This window comes from Hemicordylus capensis, chromosome 4, assembly GCF_027244095.1.
Source record: "Hemicordylus capensis ecotype Gifberg chromosome 4, rHemCap1.1.pri, whole genome shotgun sequence".
Lineage (NCBI taxonomy): Eukaryota > Metazoa > Chordata > Lepidosauria > Squamata > Cordylidae > Hemicordylus > Hemicordylus capensis.
Window position 1 is genome coordinate 282393716 of NC_069660.1, and position 19054 is coordinate 282412769.

At 48.1% G+C, this 19054-nt stretch overlaps 1 protein-coding gene across 9 annotated transcripts in view; it reads left to right on the top strand.

Annotated features, from left to right (window-relative positions):
• Positions 1 to 19054, top strand: part of TMEM67 (transmembrane protein 67) — a 79612-nt gene that overhangs the window by 43061 nt on the left and 17497 nt on the right. For all 9 annotated transcript variants that reach the window (XM_053248895.1, XM_053248898.1, XM_053248896.1 and 6 more), the window contains 2 exons: positions 188 to 287; positions 5271 to 5410. In XM_053248895.1, coding sequence (XP_053104870.1) covers positions 188 to 287; positions 5271 to 5410 — 240 coding nt within the window. The remainder of the gene's footprint in view (positions 1 to 187; positions 288 to 5270; positions 5411 to 19054) is intronic.

Sequence of the window (19054 nt, forward strand, 5' to 3'; positions counted from 1 at the left end):
CTTTTTCTATGTTGACACTCAGTAATTGGGAAGTCCCATTGTATGCACAAACCAACACTGCTAGATTGCATAGGGAATGCTTGTATGAGTATTATTCTGAATATCGACTGCTTATTTTTAACTGGTTGTCTTTCTTTCCTAAATGCTAATCTCAGTTTATTATTATTTCATAAAATGATTTCCTTAGGCATTGCAGTTTTTGCACATACTGGTTTCCCAACTTACTGTAGATATATTCTTCATCGATTGGGAACGTCCTAAAGGAAAAGTTCTTAAAGCAGTTGAAGGTATTTGAAAACACTCTTTTGTGTATAATGTGAGCAATTAAAAGTTTCCAAGAACATCCATTAAGTTTATTACATGCAACTATTGAGAAAAGAATGTGTATTGCAGTATTTCTCTTTCTCTATATGTAGATAAAAGAATCCTTGTCTCTAAACACGGCAGATCTGATTATATTTATGTATGTATTGGCTCATATCCGGACTAGAACTCACTGGTGCAGCAGTTCCTGACATCCAGACAAACATTGTGCAAGCTGGGGAGGGGCAATTTTCAACATTCCTCTTCCTTCTAAAGCCCATTGTGCTTCCAGAAATTATGTCTCTGAGGGCCACACAACCATGAGGGACATATTTTTGTGGAGACACGGTGAGCTGCAGAGGTTGTTGAAAATCACCCCTCCCCAGATTGGAACAGTGCTAATCTGGATGTCAACCATCCTTCCTTCTCAGGGTGACTTACAGGAACAGTTAAAACAGCAACAAAGGTATAGTCAGAACAGAACTACAGCAGAATAAATCCAACTCTAAAATGCCTGGGTTCTATGAAGTCTTCACTTGGAGGCGAAAAAGCAACAAACTCTGTACCAGAGATTTCAGAGATGGGGCATCACCACAGAGAAGGCCCTTCTATGAGCTCCCACCCACTTCACCTCAAATAGAGTAGGGCTCCAGAGCAGAGCCTCCAAAGCTGATCTTAAGGATCTGGAGCGAGATCCGTTGATACCCAAAAGAATAGGTTCTGCGCCTGCGCAGGAGTCCCGTGGTAGACATGCCTGAGCTTGTCGAAGCGCCGCAGCCACGCCCCCACGCTACAGCGTTATATATAAGGCGTGACTTTGGCGCAAAGTCCCTCAGTTCTTGGACGACCGCCTTTGCGTTTGGACCTCGGTCTGCCGCCTCAGTTGTCGGAAAGTTCCTCTCTTCTCAACAAGAGTTCATCCTTTATTGACTGTTTTCTCGGATTTGACCTACGGATTGGAAAGCGACTTTGATTGGATTTGACTCGGACCGGATTCTCGGAATTTCCTGGCTCTTGACACGGACTGACTTACGATGATCCCCGGACTTCGACCTGGAACGGTACTTGACTACCAAGATCTAAGATGGCTGAAGAGAAGAAATCTTTTAAATGGTGTGAAGGCTGTAGGGCGAAACTCCCCTCGAAAGACCTTCATGACCTTTGTTTATTGTGCCTCGGTGAGGAGCACGTCTCCTTGTGCAAGATCTGCCTTTCTTTCTCGAAGCAAACGAGAAAGAACCGAGCGCTTCACCTTCGGGCGGCTATTTATGATGATGTCTTGAGCCCTTCGACTCGGGGTACGCCTCGTCCTTTGACATCAGCTTCAGCTTCTAAGTTGCCCCTGAGATCAGGATCGGCTCCTCCATCGACATCGAGCCACCACCAGAAGCTGCCTTCTCAAGGTGCAGGGGGCGGATCTTCAAAGTCTTCAAGATCTCCGTCGACGTCAAGAAAGCATTTGATGTCGAGGAAATCTCCCTTGCCGCCGCATAGATCAAAACCGTCGGCTTCGGTGTCAAGACCGTCAAAATCGGCATCGACACCGTGTAGCTCATCATCGTCTTCTCCCTCGAGACCTGCCCTTCGCTCGTGGGAGCAGACTTGATCTCCTTCTGAACAACGGAATACAGATCGGCCTGCGTCTCCACCTCGTAAGCGCCGTAGATCCCCCAACTTAGTTGCTCGTACTCCGCCACCGCCGAGGGGACAGTCTTCGCTATTGTCGGCTCCATCGACATTGAAGCCTCCATCGGCATTGGGAGCTCCATCGGCGTTAACTGCTCCGTCGATGTCGACAGCTCCGTCGATGTCAACGTCTGCTGTTCTTGCAACGGAGCCTTGTCCACCCACTTCGACATCGATCTCGATGCCTATTGCTCGGGCTTTGTCGCCAGCCCCAACCCCGCTGGCCTTGGCTTCACCGTCGACACTGGCTACTGGACTTCTCGCCTTGGTGCTACACACCCTGGTCCTTAATTCACAGGTGACGCCTCACTATTCAGCTCCTGCTTTCGAGATCATCGACGTCGATGCCAAGGATACTCTGCCATCAGCTACCCACTCGCTGCTTTCACTGTTGGACTCGACGTCGAGTAGACGCTCCACCTCCACTTTCAGGGGTTTTTTGCCCTCAGACTCGGCTCCGTCTCAGCCCATGCTTCTTGACTCCACAGCGCAGTCTTCTCTACCTGCGTCCACAAGCCAGGTGCAATCTCCGCTATCGTGGCATACCTGTGGCTTCCCCCAAGCTCCCATGGGCATAGCGTCGCCTGGGGAACCATATGCCTCTGATGACAATAGGGTACAACAACCTCTAGGATGCTCCTTTGCTACTACAGCTACTCAGACACCAGCTACTCACCATGCCTTGCAGACATCCTCGATAAGTACCCACTCTGCCTCTACTCAAACGGATGCCCTCCCACAGATATCTATCAACACTGAAGGGACACAAACCTCTGTACCACCAAATGGGGATGGGCCACCACCTTGCTCCCCTTCTGAACACTATGGGTCTTCCAATTTCGAGTCGGATTCCGATGAAGACAGCAATATCGTAGACCCACCGGTGGATGTGGCTCTCCCTACATATGTATCTCCTTAAGGTAACTTAAGGCTTACCATAAGCACATTTGTGTTATGGCTGAAGCCCTGGGACTGGACATCCGCTCACACTTAGCAATGATAGACAATCCAGTTTATAACTTTATTCTCCAATCTCAGTCTACCGCTCCTGTGGCATTGCCTATGCTGCCAGTAATCACGAGAGCCGCTAAGTGTGCCTGGGAGGTGCTTCACACCTCCACACCAACTTCAAAGAAACTTGAGAGCCTTTACCGGGACTGTCCAGGAACTGTTACCATCGCCTGCCTCAATGTCTAGATCTCTTGACTCAGGACGGGGGCCAGATCCTACACCCAGACGTGCGCACTCTGCGTCTGACCACCTGGCGGATACTTTGCTGAAGCATATCTTGCTTAACCAACGGAAAGAGTCCACACGTAAGAATTACCAGAGCAAATGGCGCCGTTTTAAACTATATGCCCGGTCGAAGGGTTTTCTACCCAAGCAAACAGTCCGTGAGGTCTTGCATTACTTGACGACACTAAAGTCACAAGGTCTCGCCAACGTCTCCCTTAAAGTTTATCTGGCTGCCCTGTCTGCACAACACCCGGGCAGTGACGGAAAGACTTTGTTCTCCCATCCATTGAGTAAGGCCTTTTTGAAAGGTCTTTCGCATGTATACCCGCTGATTAGGCCTCCGGTTGAGCCTTGGAGCCTGTCCCTGGTTCTTTCTTCCCTTACCCAACCGCCTTTGAGCCCATGGCCACATCATCGTTGAAACTAGTCTCCTGGAAAACTGCTTTCTTGATAGCTATTACTACAGCTAGACGTGTCAGTGAGCTCACAGCTCTCAGGATTGACTCGCCTTACACTATCTTTTATCCTGACAAGGTCCGGATGCACCTGGATCCTTCTTTTTTGCCTAAGGTGGTGTCCTCCTTCCACCTCAACCAAGATATCATCCTGCCTACATTTTTCAGGCATCCTTCGACTGATTTGGAAAGGTCGTTGCACGCTATGGACGTACGACGTGCTCTGTTATTCTATATATCCCGGACGCAAGATTATAGGTATTCCAGGCGCCTCTTTGTATCTTACCAGGGCCCCTCCAAAGGGTCTCCAATCTCCAGACAATGTTTATCAAGATGGTTGGTGCAGGTGATATTGTTCACGTACAAACTACAGAATAAGACGCCTCCTGAAGCTGTACGGGCCCATTCTACCAGGTCCCATGCTTCAGCGGCTGCACATCTGGCTGGGGTGACCTTTGGGGACATCTGCAAGGCAGCCACATGGTCCTCTGAGTCCCCCTTTATTAAACACTATGCCATAGATGTACGTTCTGCTGCAGAGGCTACCTTCGGGAGAAGCGTTTTTAAAAGGGTGTTAACACCATTCTTATGGGTATCGACGGATCTCGCTCCAGATAAACAGGTTGCTTACCTACAACTGATGATCTGGTAGAGATCCGTCGATATCCATAAGACCCTCCCATCCTCCCCTCTGCAGTAGTGCGGACTTTATGTACATTCAGATGTGCAGCCCTTTGCATGACACTTCTTTATGTTTACCTTGGATGAACTCTCCTGATTCATCTGGATGGTCGTCCTCCAAGGCGGTCGTCCAAGAACTGAGGGACTTTGCGCCAAAGGCACGCCTTATATAGAACGCTGTAGCGTGGGGGCGTGGCTTCAGCGCTTCGACAAGCTCAGGCATGGCTACCGCGTGACTCCTGCGCAGGCTCAGAACCCATTCTTATGGATATTGACCGATCTCTACCAGATCATCAGTTACAGGTAAGCAACCTGTTTTTCAGCCTCCAAAGCTGATCTTAAGGTAACCTGAGGGCTTTAAAGGTGATTTTTCAATTTAAGGGTGCATTATAATAGGTGCGGATCTCCTTTGAAGAATTGGGCACAACACAACCAGCCTCTTAAGTAGCATTAATGTCAGTAGAAAAGAGTGCTAAGCTTTTCCATTGAAATCAGTTGGACCTGAAAGGATTTAGCTTTGGCTAGACTGCACGTTTAATGTATACCTGCTTCTTCTCCATAATATATGGAATATATTTTTTCCATCACACAGTCACTACAAAAACATGCTCTGGCAAACTGTGATTGGTCTCAGCTACATCTTGGTTGTGCTCACATAGTGAGGAAAATATGTATAGCCACATTGTGGAGAAGTGATGTGTGCTCAGCAGATTCTTAGCATAGAACTGGTTACTGGAATGTGTAAAATGGTCCCAAGACACAAAGAATTATCTTATCTCAACTGTATTCAGCTAAGAGGGGGGTTTTGTGTAGCTACATGTCTCCACTAATAATTGGTGATGCCCTTGTGCCCATGTTATTGGTGTTAATGTTTAAGGCCTTCACAATTTGAACTATTCTTCTCCACAGGAGAAAATGGTATAAGAAGTGTTTCTGCACCAGTCAGCATATGGCGAACATATTTCATAGCAAATGAGTGGAATGAAATTCAGACCATCAGGAAAATAAATCCCCTCTTCCAAGTGCTTGCTGTTCTCTTCTTTTTAGAGGTGATTCTCAGATTGTATGATGATTTGGTTCATGTTTACGATTTCTAAAGGCAGTATTATGCAGGATCTGGATTGTGATCCGTTAGCATTCATAAAGCTGGGTTCAGCACCTGCGCAGGACTTCATGGGTGGGTTCCACGAGCTCCTCATAGCGCCCATGTTCTCACACTCAGAGCAGCTGTTTATTTTGGCGGTTTGGGCGCCATTTTCTCAGTTTCTTTCCTTTTAAAAAAAAATTATTTTTTTAAAAAAATGGATATTTATTTTAAATCACCAGACACTATTACAATACATTTATTGAAAACATCATGAAAAAGAAAAGAAGGAAGAGTCCAAAGTCTATGACTATAAAACATTCGACTTATAACACTCTACAATGTCATTCTTGGTCATTCTTAAACAAATACATCTTTCCAAACTTGAAAGAATTGGATTGTCTCCTCCTTACCATAATTTTTATAGTTCAGAAATAATAATGGATCCTGCCAAATCATAATAAAAGATTGGGATGAAATTATACCTTTTTGAATCTCTAATGAATAAGTCAGTTTTTCAGCTGTTGTAGTATAACAGAGTTTGTTATACCAATCCTCTAGGCATAACTCTCCCTCTTTCCAACTTTTGGCTTTGATAAATCCAACTGCTATCAACATAAAGGACAGTAAATCTTTAGATTTTAGTGTCTCTAATTCTCCTGAAAAAATACCTAACAATGCCAAGAAGGGATCTGGCCAAATCTGCTTGTTCCTCAGTTCCTTTCCGACCGTCTTAGCGTTAACCTTGTTCAGTTTCTGCTCCTCAGTTTCTTGGTTAGGTTCCATGAGTAAAGTACTTGGACTGTGTTTTCTGGCTTTGTGAATTTGGATTGTTTTTGTCTGCTTTTTCAACTTAGTTTTCCAAACGGATGCTAAAAAGACTTATAAAAGATGTGTGGAGAAAAGTTGCTATCCACTGACCACAACAGCTGTCTTTTATGTTTTGGGGGAAAGCATAATTTTACTTCATGTAAGTTCTGTACTTTGTTTTCCTAACAAACTGAAAAATTGGGCTCTGCATCATTGTATGGGCATACAAGTATCATATGAGCAAACACTTTGACTGCCAACGTTGATGCCTTGATCCCCATCTCCTCCAGCATCTATGTCGACATCGACGTAGCGGCTGCACAGTCTAAACCCTTGACATCAGGCATGACCTCTACTGATGTGCTGTTCAAGCAAGCCACTGATGTACCAAAGGGCTTCTTCTCATCACCATATAAAGCATAAGAAAAAGAGGAAAGTGTTGGGCAATGATCACCCTTTGTCTCCATTACCAAAGAGACATAAGGAGAAGGTTGTTGTTCTGACTTTGGAGTCAACGATCAGCACTCCATCTCCAACTGCTGTCCTCCCTTCCTTGTGGGGGATCAGCTTTGTCACATGCGGTATCAGCGACACCAGTGTCATTGTCAGCACCATCTGTGGGTGCTCAGATCTTCTGCTAGCACTCCCTCTCCGACTGCTGTACAGTTTTCAACTTTGCAGTCAAAGTCCACTCAAGGAATTTCTTCTACACAGCCGTGTGCTGAACTCGATCAGTATCAACGAGCGATCAACATCAAACCTCAGTGTTAAATTCTGTTCCTCAGCAGTGTCCTTGAATGGCTGCAGAGACTCCCTGACAATCTCCCCTGAAACCGAAGGGGAACTACCGCCCAACACCTGGAGGTTATTTCTCCGGCAGGTTCTGTCCTCTACACCAACGTTATTGACCTCAAGATTGATGAACACCATCAAAGTGAAGAACAGCCATTGGACTCTGTGTTTACCAAGACACTCTCTTCACTCTTGGATTCAATGGAGAGCACTCCTTCGGTTTCAGTGTTTAAAGGGTTCCTGAGTCAAGGCTTAGATGTGGACCCTGATTTGGATGAAGGGGATATATCTGTCCCTAAAATAGGCATGTGCACGGACCGGTTCGGAGGCCATTCTAAAGGCCTCCAGACCGGTCCGGACACAGGGTGGTTTTGGTTCGGGTGGGGGGTTCCAAAAAGAATAGGGGGGGCTTTACTCACCCCCTCAATAATTTTGACGTATTTATTCAAGTAAGCGGGGGGCATACCTCCCTGCCGCCCGCTTCATTCCCCCTCCTCCGGCGGCGCGCGGCTCGGCTTCCTCCTCGTGTTTCAATTGCAATCGGGCGGCAGGGTGGCTCCCAGTCCCTGGCGCCCAGCTCTTCAATCCCCCCGTCTCGGCTGGCGGCCGCCCCCTGAAAAGCCCCAAGACCCCTGGCGCCCCTTTCCTTCCCACACACAGGCGGTCGGCAGGAGAGCTCTCCTGCCGACCCCGTCCCCTTCCCCGGCTCGGCTGCAAATGGCAAATTTGCAGCCGAGCCGGGGAAGGGGACGGGGTCGGCAGGAGAGCTCTCCTGCCGACCGCCTGTGTGTGGGAAGGAAAGGGGCGCCAGGGGTCTTGGGGCTTTTCAGGGGGCGGCCGCCAGCCGAGACGGGGGGATTGAAGAGCCGGGCGGCAGGGACTGGGAGCCACCCTGCCGCCCGATTGCAATTGAAACACGAGGAGGAAGCCGAGCCGCGCGCCGCCGGAGGAGGGGGAATGAAGCGGGCGGCAGGGAGGTATGCCCCCCGCTTACTTGAATAAATACGTCAAAATTCTTGAGGGGGTGAGTAAAGCCCCCCCCCACTCTTTTGGAACCCACCACCCAGTGCCGGACCACAGCTCCGCGGTTCCGTGCACACCCCTACCCTAAAACTCCTATGTCTCCTACCCATTTCGTGCCTGCTGGACCTATCCACCAACTTCCCTACAAGGTGGTGATGCGGGGCAGGCTTTCATGCAGCCTAAGCCCCAATGCAAGTACGCTCTTCCATGGGATTTCTCCTTGGGCTGTGACTATTCTATGTCCCCTTATTTTCCTGCTTGTTGGGAAGGCCATAGGGAAAGATGTGGCACTGCTTCGCTGGGCCTCCTGTACAACTACGAGTAGTAAGGTTTGTGGAAAGCACAACAGATTTCCACAATGGAGACATTTTGCCATGTACAATTTTCCTCTGGTGATTCTGGGACTTCTGCTACTCAGTCGAGTACCTCTCTTTTTAGGCCTCTTGCACCTGTGACTGGACCTTCTTCCCCATTACATCAGCCTAAGGCTTCTGAACCTACTACTTCAAATTTGCCTACAAATATCTCACCTAATGACCCTGAAACTATGTCTACACAGTCTAATCCTCCACCTTGTGGTTACCCTGCTTCCCCTGATTCTATCCATGATGTGACAGAGGATAGTGACCTTCATCTGAGGGTGACTTTTAGTCTTCTTCCAAGACTGAGACTGTGGGAGTACCCTTCTTACCATTCCCCAGAGGAGCCGGCAATGACTACTTAGATGGAAGAAGTGAAGGATCTTTTGAAGTCCCATTATGGCTTTGAGATGGTTCAACAAATATGTCGATTCTCGGAAGTTCTGTATGATAAGATATTCTACCACTCCTCATCAAGAAGGAATGGCTTGTAACGTTGGATCTAAAAGATGTGTACTTCCACATAGGCATACAGGAAGACCACAAAAGTACCTCAGGTTCACTGTAGGAAATGCAGCATTCCAATACAAAGTACTCCCCTTCAGATTGTTCATGCTAATGCCTTGATCCCCATCTCCTTTGGCATCTATGTTTTGTAAGGGTGTTCACAAAATGCATGAGTGCAATTATTGCTCATTTGAGGGCACAGGGCATTGCCATTTTCCTATAGTTTGACGATTGGCTGCTTGCCACTCGAGACAAAAATGACTTGAGTTACTTTCACAGACTTTGTACATGTTACGTCTTCTCAGTACTTTGGGGATTCAGGTGAACTGGGCAAAGTCCCATTGGAACCTGTTCAGAGGATAAATTACATCAGAGCAGTGTTAGACACAGAAACCAAAAGGGCATTCTTACCAGAGGAGCACTGTCATCCTATATGAGACTTAATTCACGGTTTCTGGTCCAGACTGACCCAGAAGGTGTATCTCATTCAGAGACTTCTATATCTGATGTTTTCTTGCAAATCAGCCATTCAGTATTATGATCTTAACAGGTGGTGGGGTTGATGAAGAATATACCCTCTTAAATACCTTGGACCCAAGCCGTTTAGGACATTATAGGTAATAACCAGCAATTTGTATTTCACCTGGAAACTTATTGGCAGCCAGTGTTTCTTTTAAAATGGGTGTAATATGATCTCTTCAGGCAACGCTGGAGACCAACCTGGCTGCTCTATTCTGTACTAACTGCAGATATGGATCGAGATCTGTCGACAGCCATAAGAATGGGTTCTGCGCCTGCGCAGGAATCCTCTCAGTAGCCATGCTTCAGCTTGTCGAGGCGTCCAAGCCCCGCCCACACGCAGCGCGTGCTATTTAAGAGCGGGGCTGGGCGCCGTGTTCCTCGGTTCTTTTCCGACCGCCTTTGCGCGTGGACCTCGGTCTGCCGCCTCTTCGTCGGAAAGTTCCTCAGTATTCCCTTCAGAGACATTTTTCTCTTCTCTTGGACTGATCTTTTCGTGTACAACCCCTTGTTCTGGCTGACGGACTCTTCTAAAGTTTGACTAGGAACGGCTGCCAACCAACGACTGGCTTGACGCGGACCGGACTTGACTTCCCTATCGTCGCGCTATGGCGGACGATAAAAAGTCTTTTAATAGGTGTAAGGGCTGCGATGCAAAGCTCCCTTCCAAAGACCTCCATGAATTATGCCTTATGTGCTTGGGCGAAGAACATAATGTTTCTACATGTAAGATTTGTCTGTCGTTTTCGAAACAGACGCGAAAGAATCGAGCGCTTCGCCTCAGAGCGGCGATCTATGATGAGGTGTTAAGTCCCTCGACACCGGGCACGCCTCGCCCCCCGACATCGAGGGCTCAGTCTGCTTCCACACCGCGTTCGAAGTCAAAAACTACGGCGTTGACGCAACCTGGATCTCCACATTCAAAGTCCAGGTCCTCGACTTCGAAGAACTCCGGACTCTTGGTATTGCCTTCGACATCGAACTGATCGTCGACACTGAGTGGAGTCTCTTCGGCATCGAAGCCCGTCTCGACATCGAGCAGTCGGAAGCGTCGAGTCCCATCAACCTCCAGCAGTGATCCCGATGCCGACGAAGCCGCGACCATGTCTACGGCGAAGCGTTGCAGGTTGATCGACCTTACGGGAGACGCTACGCCTCCTCCCCCTTCTCGACATCGGCCTTCTTCGATGCTGAGGCCGTCAACACGGAATGTTTCGGCACCGAGAGCGAGATCCCTCTTGCCTGCTCCGACGCCGGTCCCCTCCTCTCCACCTTCAACACCACCGGCTCCGGGACCTAGCGCGCCTCTGTTGCTAAATACACCTCTGCTTACCGCATCGAGTCAGGTCACCCCTCGATATCGATCTCCACCCCCGACCTTCGATGTCGAAGGCGATGCTCAAGATGCTGTAATAGGCTTGCATCCGTCTACAACTCAATCGCTCCTGTCGCTCTTCGACTCCACCGCAAGTACGCCTTCACAGGCCACATTTAGGGGCTTCCCAGCTTCGGAGGAGGAGTCTCAATCAACTTCGACTCGTCCTGTCCTCCCGGTGCCATCACTCTCTGCAGCCCACTTGCAAAGCCCTTTGCCTTGGCACACCTTCGGGTTTACTCATACGCCTCCACCACACATACCTGGTTCGGGTCCAGTGGTCTCCACCAGTTCCCAAACATCCTTACCAACCGAATCCTGGGAACCACTGACTTCTCTTCCCGCTACAGTGACTCTACGCACGTTGTCTGCGTCTACTAATACTCCCTCCAGAGCGACCAGACACTCGTCAACGCAGACACCTGCAGTTATTACCACTGATGTCTGCGTACAAACGCGACCACCAGTAACCCGTTCTATAGCAGCTCAAACGGCACCCCTGCCTTCATCGCCAACTCTTTCAGTACGTTCTCAAGGGACAGCACCTACTTCTCCGACAGCCTCGCCTTCTGAACACTATGGCTCGTCGGATTTCGAGTCGGACCCCAAAGGAGAGGAGGCCATTATTGAACCTCCCACAGATGTGGCACCAACGGTGTATGTGTCACCCAACGAAGAAATGAAAGCGTACCACCGTCACGTGTGTACCATGGCGGACGCCTTAGGTCTGGACCTACGCTCCGAGATGACAACAATAGATGATCCCGTCTACAATTTTATGTTGAAGTCGCAATCGACGGCCCCGGTAGCCCTCCCGATGCTCCCGGTAATCACGAGAGCAGCTAAATGTGCTTGGGAGGTACTCCATACTTCCACCCCTACTTCTAAAAGGCTGGAGAGCCTATATCATATAATGGAAAAAGACAATACGTACCTTTTAAAACATCCGGCGCCCAATTCCCTTGTAATTGACTGTGCCTCTGCGTCGAAGTCTGGGAAACGTCATCTAGTTCCTCCTGAAAAAGAGGGAAGGAAGTTAGACATCTTAGGCCGCAAAATCTATTCAACTGTGTGCCTCTCAATCAAAGTAGCTAATTACGCGGCATGCACCGCTAAATACACTCGCGGTCTTTGGGAAGGATTGCTGGCAGAACTTGACAACCTATCACCAGAAGAATTCAAAATTAATTTTCAAAAAATTCTGGAACACTCGGGTGATCTTACTAGGCAACAACTCAGTATTGCCAAACACCTGGCTGAGAGCGAGTCCAGAGCTATGACTGCCACTATCACTCTCCGTAGACATGCCTGGCTCAGGTCTACTACCTTACAAACTGACATGAGAGATAAGATAGAGGGGCTTCCTTTTGACAGCACCGGCCTGTTTAGTGAAACCACGGATACCACTATGGATTAACTTAAAAAGTCCAAATTCACCGCAAAGACATTTACAGCACAACCTTCCACTTCTACGTGTGCATCCAAGTACCACTCGACGTATAGTAAGCAGCGCCCTCCTTTCAGACAGCAAGACCCTAGGGACTTCCGCAGGTCCTACCAACCTTACCACCGGCGCACTTACCAGACCAAGTTCAAAGCAAATCAGGCCCAACGTCCTAAGGGGTCAGATGCCCAGAAGCGCCTTTGAGTCTCCAGTCCATCCACCGTCAACTCTCCACTCTCCATCCCCGCCATCGGGGGCAATAACAACTCAGCTAATGGGTCCCAACACCGACCCCTTGCCAGCGCAACCCACCATCAGACTGGCGAGCCATGCCCCCGCATGGCAACATATAACATCAGACCGTTGGGTCTTGAAGATTGTATCTTCAGGATATGCCATCGAATTCAAGTCAATTCCACGGTTCAGGGGAGTGATATTCACCCTTCCTTCCCCTACACTACGGGAGGAAGTCAAAGAACTTCTAGAGAAAGGGGCAGTTGCCCCAGTACGGTGGGCGGACAGACAGGATGGATTCTACCCCCGTTATTTTCAAATCCCGAAACAGGACGGGGGTATCCGTCCGATCATGGATCTACGCAACCTAAACAAGTTTGTCCATGTCAGGAAGTTCAGAATGATGGCGTTGCAGCAAATCCTCCCACTCCTCCAAGGATAGCAGTGGCTGGCAACGCTGGATCTCAAGGACGCCTATTTCCATGTGAACATTCGACCCCAGCATTGGAAATTCCTACACTTCACGGTCGGTCACCAAGTATACCAATACAATGTATTACCCTTCGACCTGTCCTCCGCCCCAAGGGTCTTTACGAAGTGTATGGCCCCAGTGATTGCCTACCTGCGAACGCAAGGCATCACAGTCTACCCTTACCTGGACGACTGGCTCCTGGCCTCAAAGGATCAAAACGAATTACGTTCGCAGATCCGTTACGTTCTGTCGGTCCTGCTCGACCTAGGCATCCAAGTCAATTGGAAAAAGTCACGCCTGGAACCTATGCAGGTGGCGAACTACATAGGAGCGGTTTTGGACATGATACACCAAAGAGCATACTTACCAGAAGAGAGGTACGACTTGATCAAAGGCATGGTAACTCTATTTCGAGATCACCCTATCGAACCTGCACGCTCCATCCAATGCTTACTGGGCCTTATGGCATCATGCAATACGGTGATTCACTATGCCTGTCTGAAGATGAGGAAGCTTCAGCTCTGGTTTCTCTCAGTCTTTCACCCTGCAAGACACAACCAGGAGAAATGCCTGCTGATCCCTACACCCATTCTTCGCTCTCTCTCCTGGTGGACAGAACACAGGAACCTCCTGGAGGGAGTACCCTTCCAGCTCCCTTCCCCGACCCTCTGGCTCACGACGGATGCCTCCCTTCTAGGATGAGGCGCACATTGTGCGGGCCGACAAACCCAGGGCAGGTGGTCCCTCAACCAATCTCAATTCCATATAAACTTCCTGGAATTACTGGCAGTTTTTCTCGCTCTACGATCTTTCCTACCACTATTGGAGGGCAGCTGTGTCCAAATACAATTGGACAACACGACGACACAAGCCTACATAAACCGCCAGGGCGGAACGGTCTCCCGGAGCTTGTGCGCTCTAGTCCTCCAGATGTGGCACTGGTGCATACGCCACAAAATCTACCTACTCGCGGCCCACATCATGGGCCTAGAGAACAGCCTAGTGGACGATCTCAGTCGAGTGTTCCTGAACGACACTCACCACGAATGGGAACTCAATCCGAGATACATCAACCCGCTATTCCGTCAATGGATTCTTCCATCGATAGACCTGTTTGCGACCTCAACGAACAAGAAGTGTGCCCGCTTCTGCTCCAGAGCAGGTCACGACCCGCTATCATTGGGGGATGCTTTTCAGCTGGACTGGACACTGGAAACACCCTACATGTTTCCTCCTCAACCCCTAATTGCCAGAGTAGTGGCTCGACTCCTGGCGCACCCAACTCCCTGCATTCTCGTGACGCCTTGGTGGCCGAGACAGTCTTGGTTTCCACAAGTATGCAGACTGTCCGGAAATCTTTTCCATCGCTTCCCACCAGGAGTGGATCTTCTCTCACAGGACAACGGCCACGTGCTCCACCCAGATGTTCTCACTCTCCGTCTGACGGCGTGGCGGATAAACTTTTAGATGGTATATTGTTGAATCAAAGGAAATTGCCAACCAGACGAAATTATCACAGCAAATGGCTCCGATTTAAGGCTTATGCAAAGTCCCATGGTTTTTTGCCCAGACGAGCCTCCGTTCGCCAAGTACTCCTCTACCTGTCCACTCTTAAATCGCAGGGCTTGGCAAATGTTTCTATCAAGGTGCACCTTGCCGCCCTATCGTCCCTTCACCCGGGCTGCGACGGTGTCACTCTCTTCTCACACCCCCTCAGCAAAGCCTTCCTGAAGGGCCTCTCCAATGTCTATCCACCGATAAGACCGCCAGTAGAACCCTGGAGCCTTTCTTTGGTCCTTTCTTCACTGACGCAAAAACCCTTCAAACCTCTGGCCTCGACGTCTTTGAAGTTACTATCTTTAAAGACCACGTTCCTGGTTGCAATCACGACGGCACATCAGGTGAGTGAACTCACTGCATTGAGATTTGACTCCCCATACACTCAATTTCATGACGACAAAGTATGTATGCGATTGGAACCTGCCTTTCTACTGAAAGTAGTGTCAGATTTTCACTTGAATCAGGACATTATTCTACCTACCTTCTTTAGGAACCCACAATCGGCCTTGGAAAGGTCCATGCATTCGCTGGACGTTCGTAGGGCCCTTCTATTCTATATGGCTCGTACAAGAGACTTTCGAGCCACCACGCTTCTCTTTGTATCATACAGCGGCGCCGCCAAGGGTTCACCAATTTCTCGTCAATGATTGTCTAGATGGCTCGTCAACCTCATCTTACTTACATATGAGATACAGCATAAAACACCACCGAAATCCATCAAAGCCCATTCCACAAGGGCTTACAGTTCATCGGCTGCGCACCTTTCGGGGATTGGCTTCCTGGACATATGCAAGGCAGCTACATGGTCTTCCAATCTCCCATTTGTCAAGCATTACGCCATAGACGTGCGCTCTGCTGCAGAGGCTAGTTTTGGAAGGAGTGTACTTAAACGGGTATTGCAATAGCACTACTGCACCCCCCTCCATGGGGAGCTTGCTAAACACCCATTCTCATGGCTGTCGACGGATCTCGATCCAGATAAACAGGTTGCTCACCTGTTACTTATGATCTGGTAGAGATCCGTCGACATCCATAAGATCCTCCCATCCTTCTCCTCTGCAGTAGTGATGCTCCTCTGTGTGCGTGATGCTTACTATACTTACCGTATCTATTCGTCTCCACTCATGATGTCCATCTGCGATGATTGTCTGCCTCGGTGGTCGTCCAAAGAACTGAGGAACATGGCGCCCAGTGCTGCTCTTAAATAGCACGCGCTGCGTATGGGCGGGGCTTGGACGCCTCGACAAGCTGAGGCATGGCTTCCGAGAGGATTCCTGCACAGGCGCAGAACCCATTCTTATGGATGTCGACGGATCTCTACCAGATCATAAGTTACTGGTGAGCAACCTGTTTTTTCCGAACTGTGTACAAAGGCAGCCCAACATAGAGCACATTGCAATAGTCGTCTGGATGTTACCAGCATATGCAGCACTGTTTAAGGTTGTTTATCTCTAGAAATTGACATAGCTGGTGAATCAGCCAAAGCTGATAGAAAGCATTCCTGGCCACTGCCTCAACCTGAGAAATCAGGGAGAGGTTTGAGTCCAGAAATACTCCCAGACTATGAACCTGCTCTTTCTGGGGGAGTGCGACCCTGTCCAGAACAGACAGATCTAAACAATTTCCCAAGTCTTGACCTCTCACAATGAGTATCTCTGTCTTGCTTGGATTCAGCCTGTGTTTGTTCTCACTCATTCAGCCCATTACTGCTTCCAGGCAGGCATTTAGGGAAGTTAGGCCATTTCCTGATGAAGTGGACATAGAGAAATAGATTTGGGTGTCATCCGCATACTAATAATGCTCTGTACCAAATCCCCTGATGATCTCTCCCAGTGCTCGTGTACATCATGTAGATGTTAAAAAAGCATTGGAGATAATATGGGGCCTCGCAGGACTTCATACTGGAGCTCTTGTTTTGAAGAGTAACAGTCTTCAAGTGACACCATCTGGAACTTACCCAAGAGGTAGGAGTGGAACCACTGCAAAGCCATGCCTCCCACTTCCAACCCCTTCAGGTACCCCAGAAGGATACCATGACCGATGGTATCGAAAGCCGCCAAGAGATCCAAAAGGATCAACAGAGTCACGATCCCCCTGTCAATTCCTAATTGGTGAGCATCCAACAGGCTGACCAAGGCCTTCTCAACCCCATAGTCTGCCTGAAAGCCAGTTTGAAATGGGTCCAGATAATCCACTTCCTCCAAGACAGCCTGGAGCTGAGATGCCACCACCTTTTTGATCACCTTGCCCATCCATGGGAGTTTGGAAACAGGCCTATAGTTGTCCAGTTCTGAGGGAGCCAATGCAGGTGTCTCTCTTCAAGAGGAGGCATCCTGATGTCCCTCAGAGAAGCATTAATGATCTTAACAAGGTCTTCTCCAGTAACCTCACTGCTGAATTGTATGAACCATGTTGGGCAAGGGTCAAGAGAACAGTGGCGAGGCACGGTGTCCCAAGTATCTTGTTCACATCATCAGGAATCACAAACTGAAATTGATCCAATTTAGCCACACAAGAGGAGCTGTTGGACACCTCCACAATAGACTCTGCAGTAACTGTAAAGTCTATTTTCAAGAAGTGGAATCACCTTTAAAAAGTGTGTGTTTCTCTTTAGATATAAATAGCTAGACGTGAATAAAATGGTTAGCTGATATCCATTCCTGCAGACATTAAGAGGCAGGTGAGGCCTAACCATTTATCACTATTAAGCATGACAAGGGATTCAATGTTGATACTATTTTTGTATAATCTGTAGAGCTATTACTAGTACTGCCTTCACTTTGGATTAGTTTCCATAATAGCTCTTTACATATTTGAGTATTTTCTGCCAAGTGATATTTCTGAAGCAGGAAGTGAAAAAAGCTGCTCAGTTAAATACTTGACATCATAAAGCAGGGATTGCAATCAGTGTTTATTCATCTGAATTGTCATATCTTTTAAGTTTCATAGCTAAAATTACCCTGTGCCTATGCTAATTGTTGCCAAATCTTAAACTAAAAATGGTTCAGTGTGGTTTTGAGGGGAATGAGAGAAAATGATAGCAAAGCGCATGAAATTATTATATTTTTGACTTCTAAAAAATCTTTTCTGATGTAGCCAACATCTGCATTATGATTGCAAGCCTCTCCTAACTATAAAGACTAGATTTAAAAAACAGTGACTAAAATATAGATTGATGAAGTATTACTCTACTTCCAGAGTTTGGGCTCTAAGACACACAATAAAACAACTAAAGATGGCAATCAATTCGAACATATGATGCTGCCTTATACGAAGTCATACCACTGGCCCATCGAGCCCACTATTGTCTACTCTTGCTGGTGCAGCTCTCCAGCAGTTATCTTGCTGCCTCCGACCTTTTTAACTGGAGAATGAAGGACTGAACATGGAATGTTGTGCAGGGAAAGCATGACCTATTTCCGCTAGTGCTTGGGCTTGTTTGGGAATCGAAAGAATTTGCACAATCTTTGTTAATGTAGGTTGCTGTAGTGGCACCGCGGAAGAATGGCGAGGCGTTCAGTGGTGTAGTCCATTCCTGTCCTCTACACATGCTAATAATCATATATTGCTTATAATTATATATTTCTGCATATAGAGGACTGATTTCAGGCCTTTTCTCCTTGGTCCTTTCTAGAAGAAGTGAAGTATGAATGGCCCTGACTCTCCCAGACCAGGTGCAGACTTGATGTTTATATCTTGCCAATTAGCATAGCTAGGCATCGGCAGTGCTTCCCAAAATAATTGGGAAGGATGAGAAACTTTGCCCAAGACGCAGATAACGGTTCCCAGAACATTTAGGGAAGATGAATCAGGCTGTGCCCAGAATTGGAATGCACTTGGCATCCAATCACACACCTGCTGATAAGAAAGCCCATCACTCCCTTCATCCCCTGTTAGATAGCAATAGCAATAGCACTTACATTTATATACCGCTCTATAGCCGGAGCTCTCTAAGCGGTTTACAATGATTTAGCATATTGCCCCCAACATTCTGGGTACTCATTTTACCGACCTCGGAAGGATGGAAGGGTGAGTCAACCTTGAGCCCCTGGTCAGGATTGAACTTGTAACCTTCTGGTTACAGGGCGGCAGTTTTACCACTGCACCACCAGGGGCTCCTTGCCCCTTGATGAAAGGAATAAAGTACCCAAATTTTACACACATACAGTTGATGGCAGTGGGGCCCACAGCCTTCTCCGGGTGCTGTTTAAGGGTATAAAACAAGGTACACAGACACCCTAAAGCTGGGAGTTCTGTGTAGGTCAAGGAAGCCATGGCCGACGCTGCACACCAGAAGGGACACTGTGGGTCGTTCTCTCCGTTTTGAGTGGACTTCCCACGGACAAGGTCCCCAGCAGGGGAGGGACGTATGACTGTTCTTTAATCTGTAATCTTCTCTTTGTTCTATGAATCTCTTTTGACTTATTACTTAGTTTCATTTCATCTGTAATCCTCTTTAAACTATTATTGAGCTTTGCTAAATAAAACCTCTGTTAGCATTCAACACTGGTTTG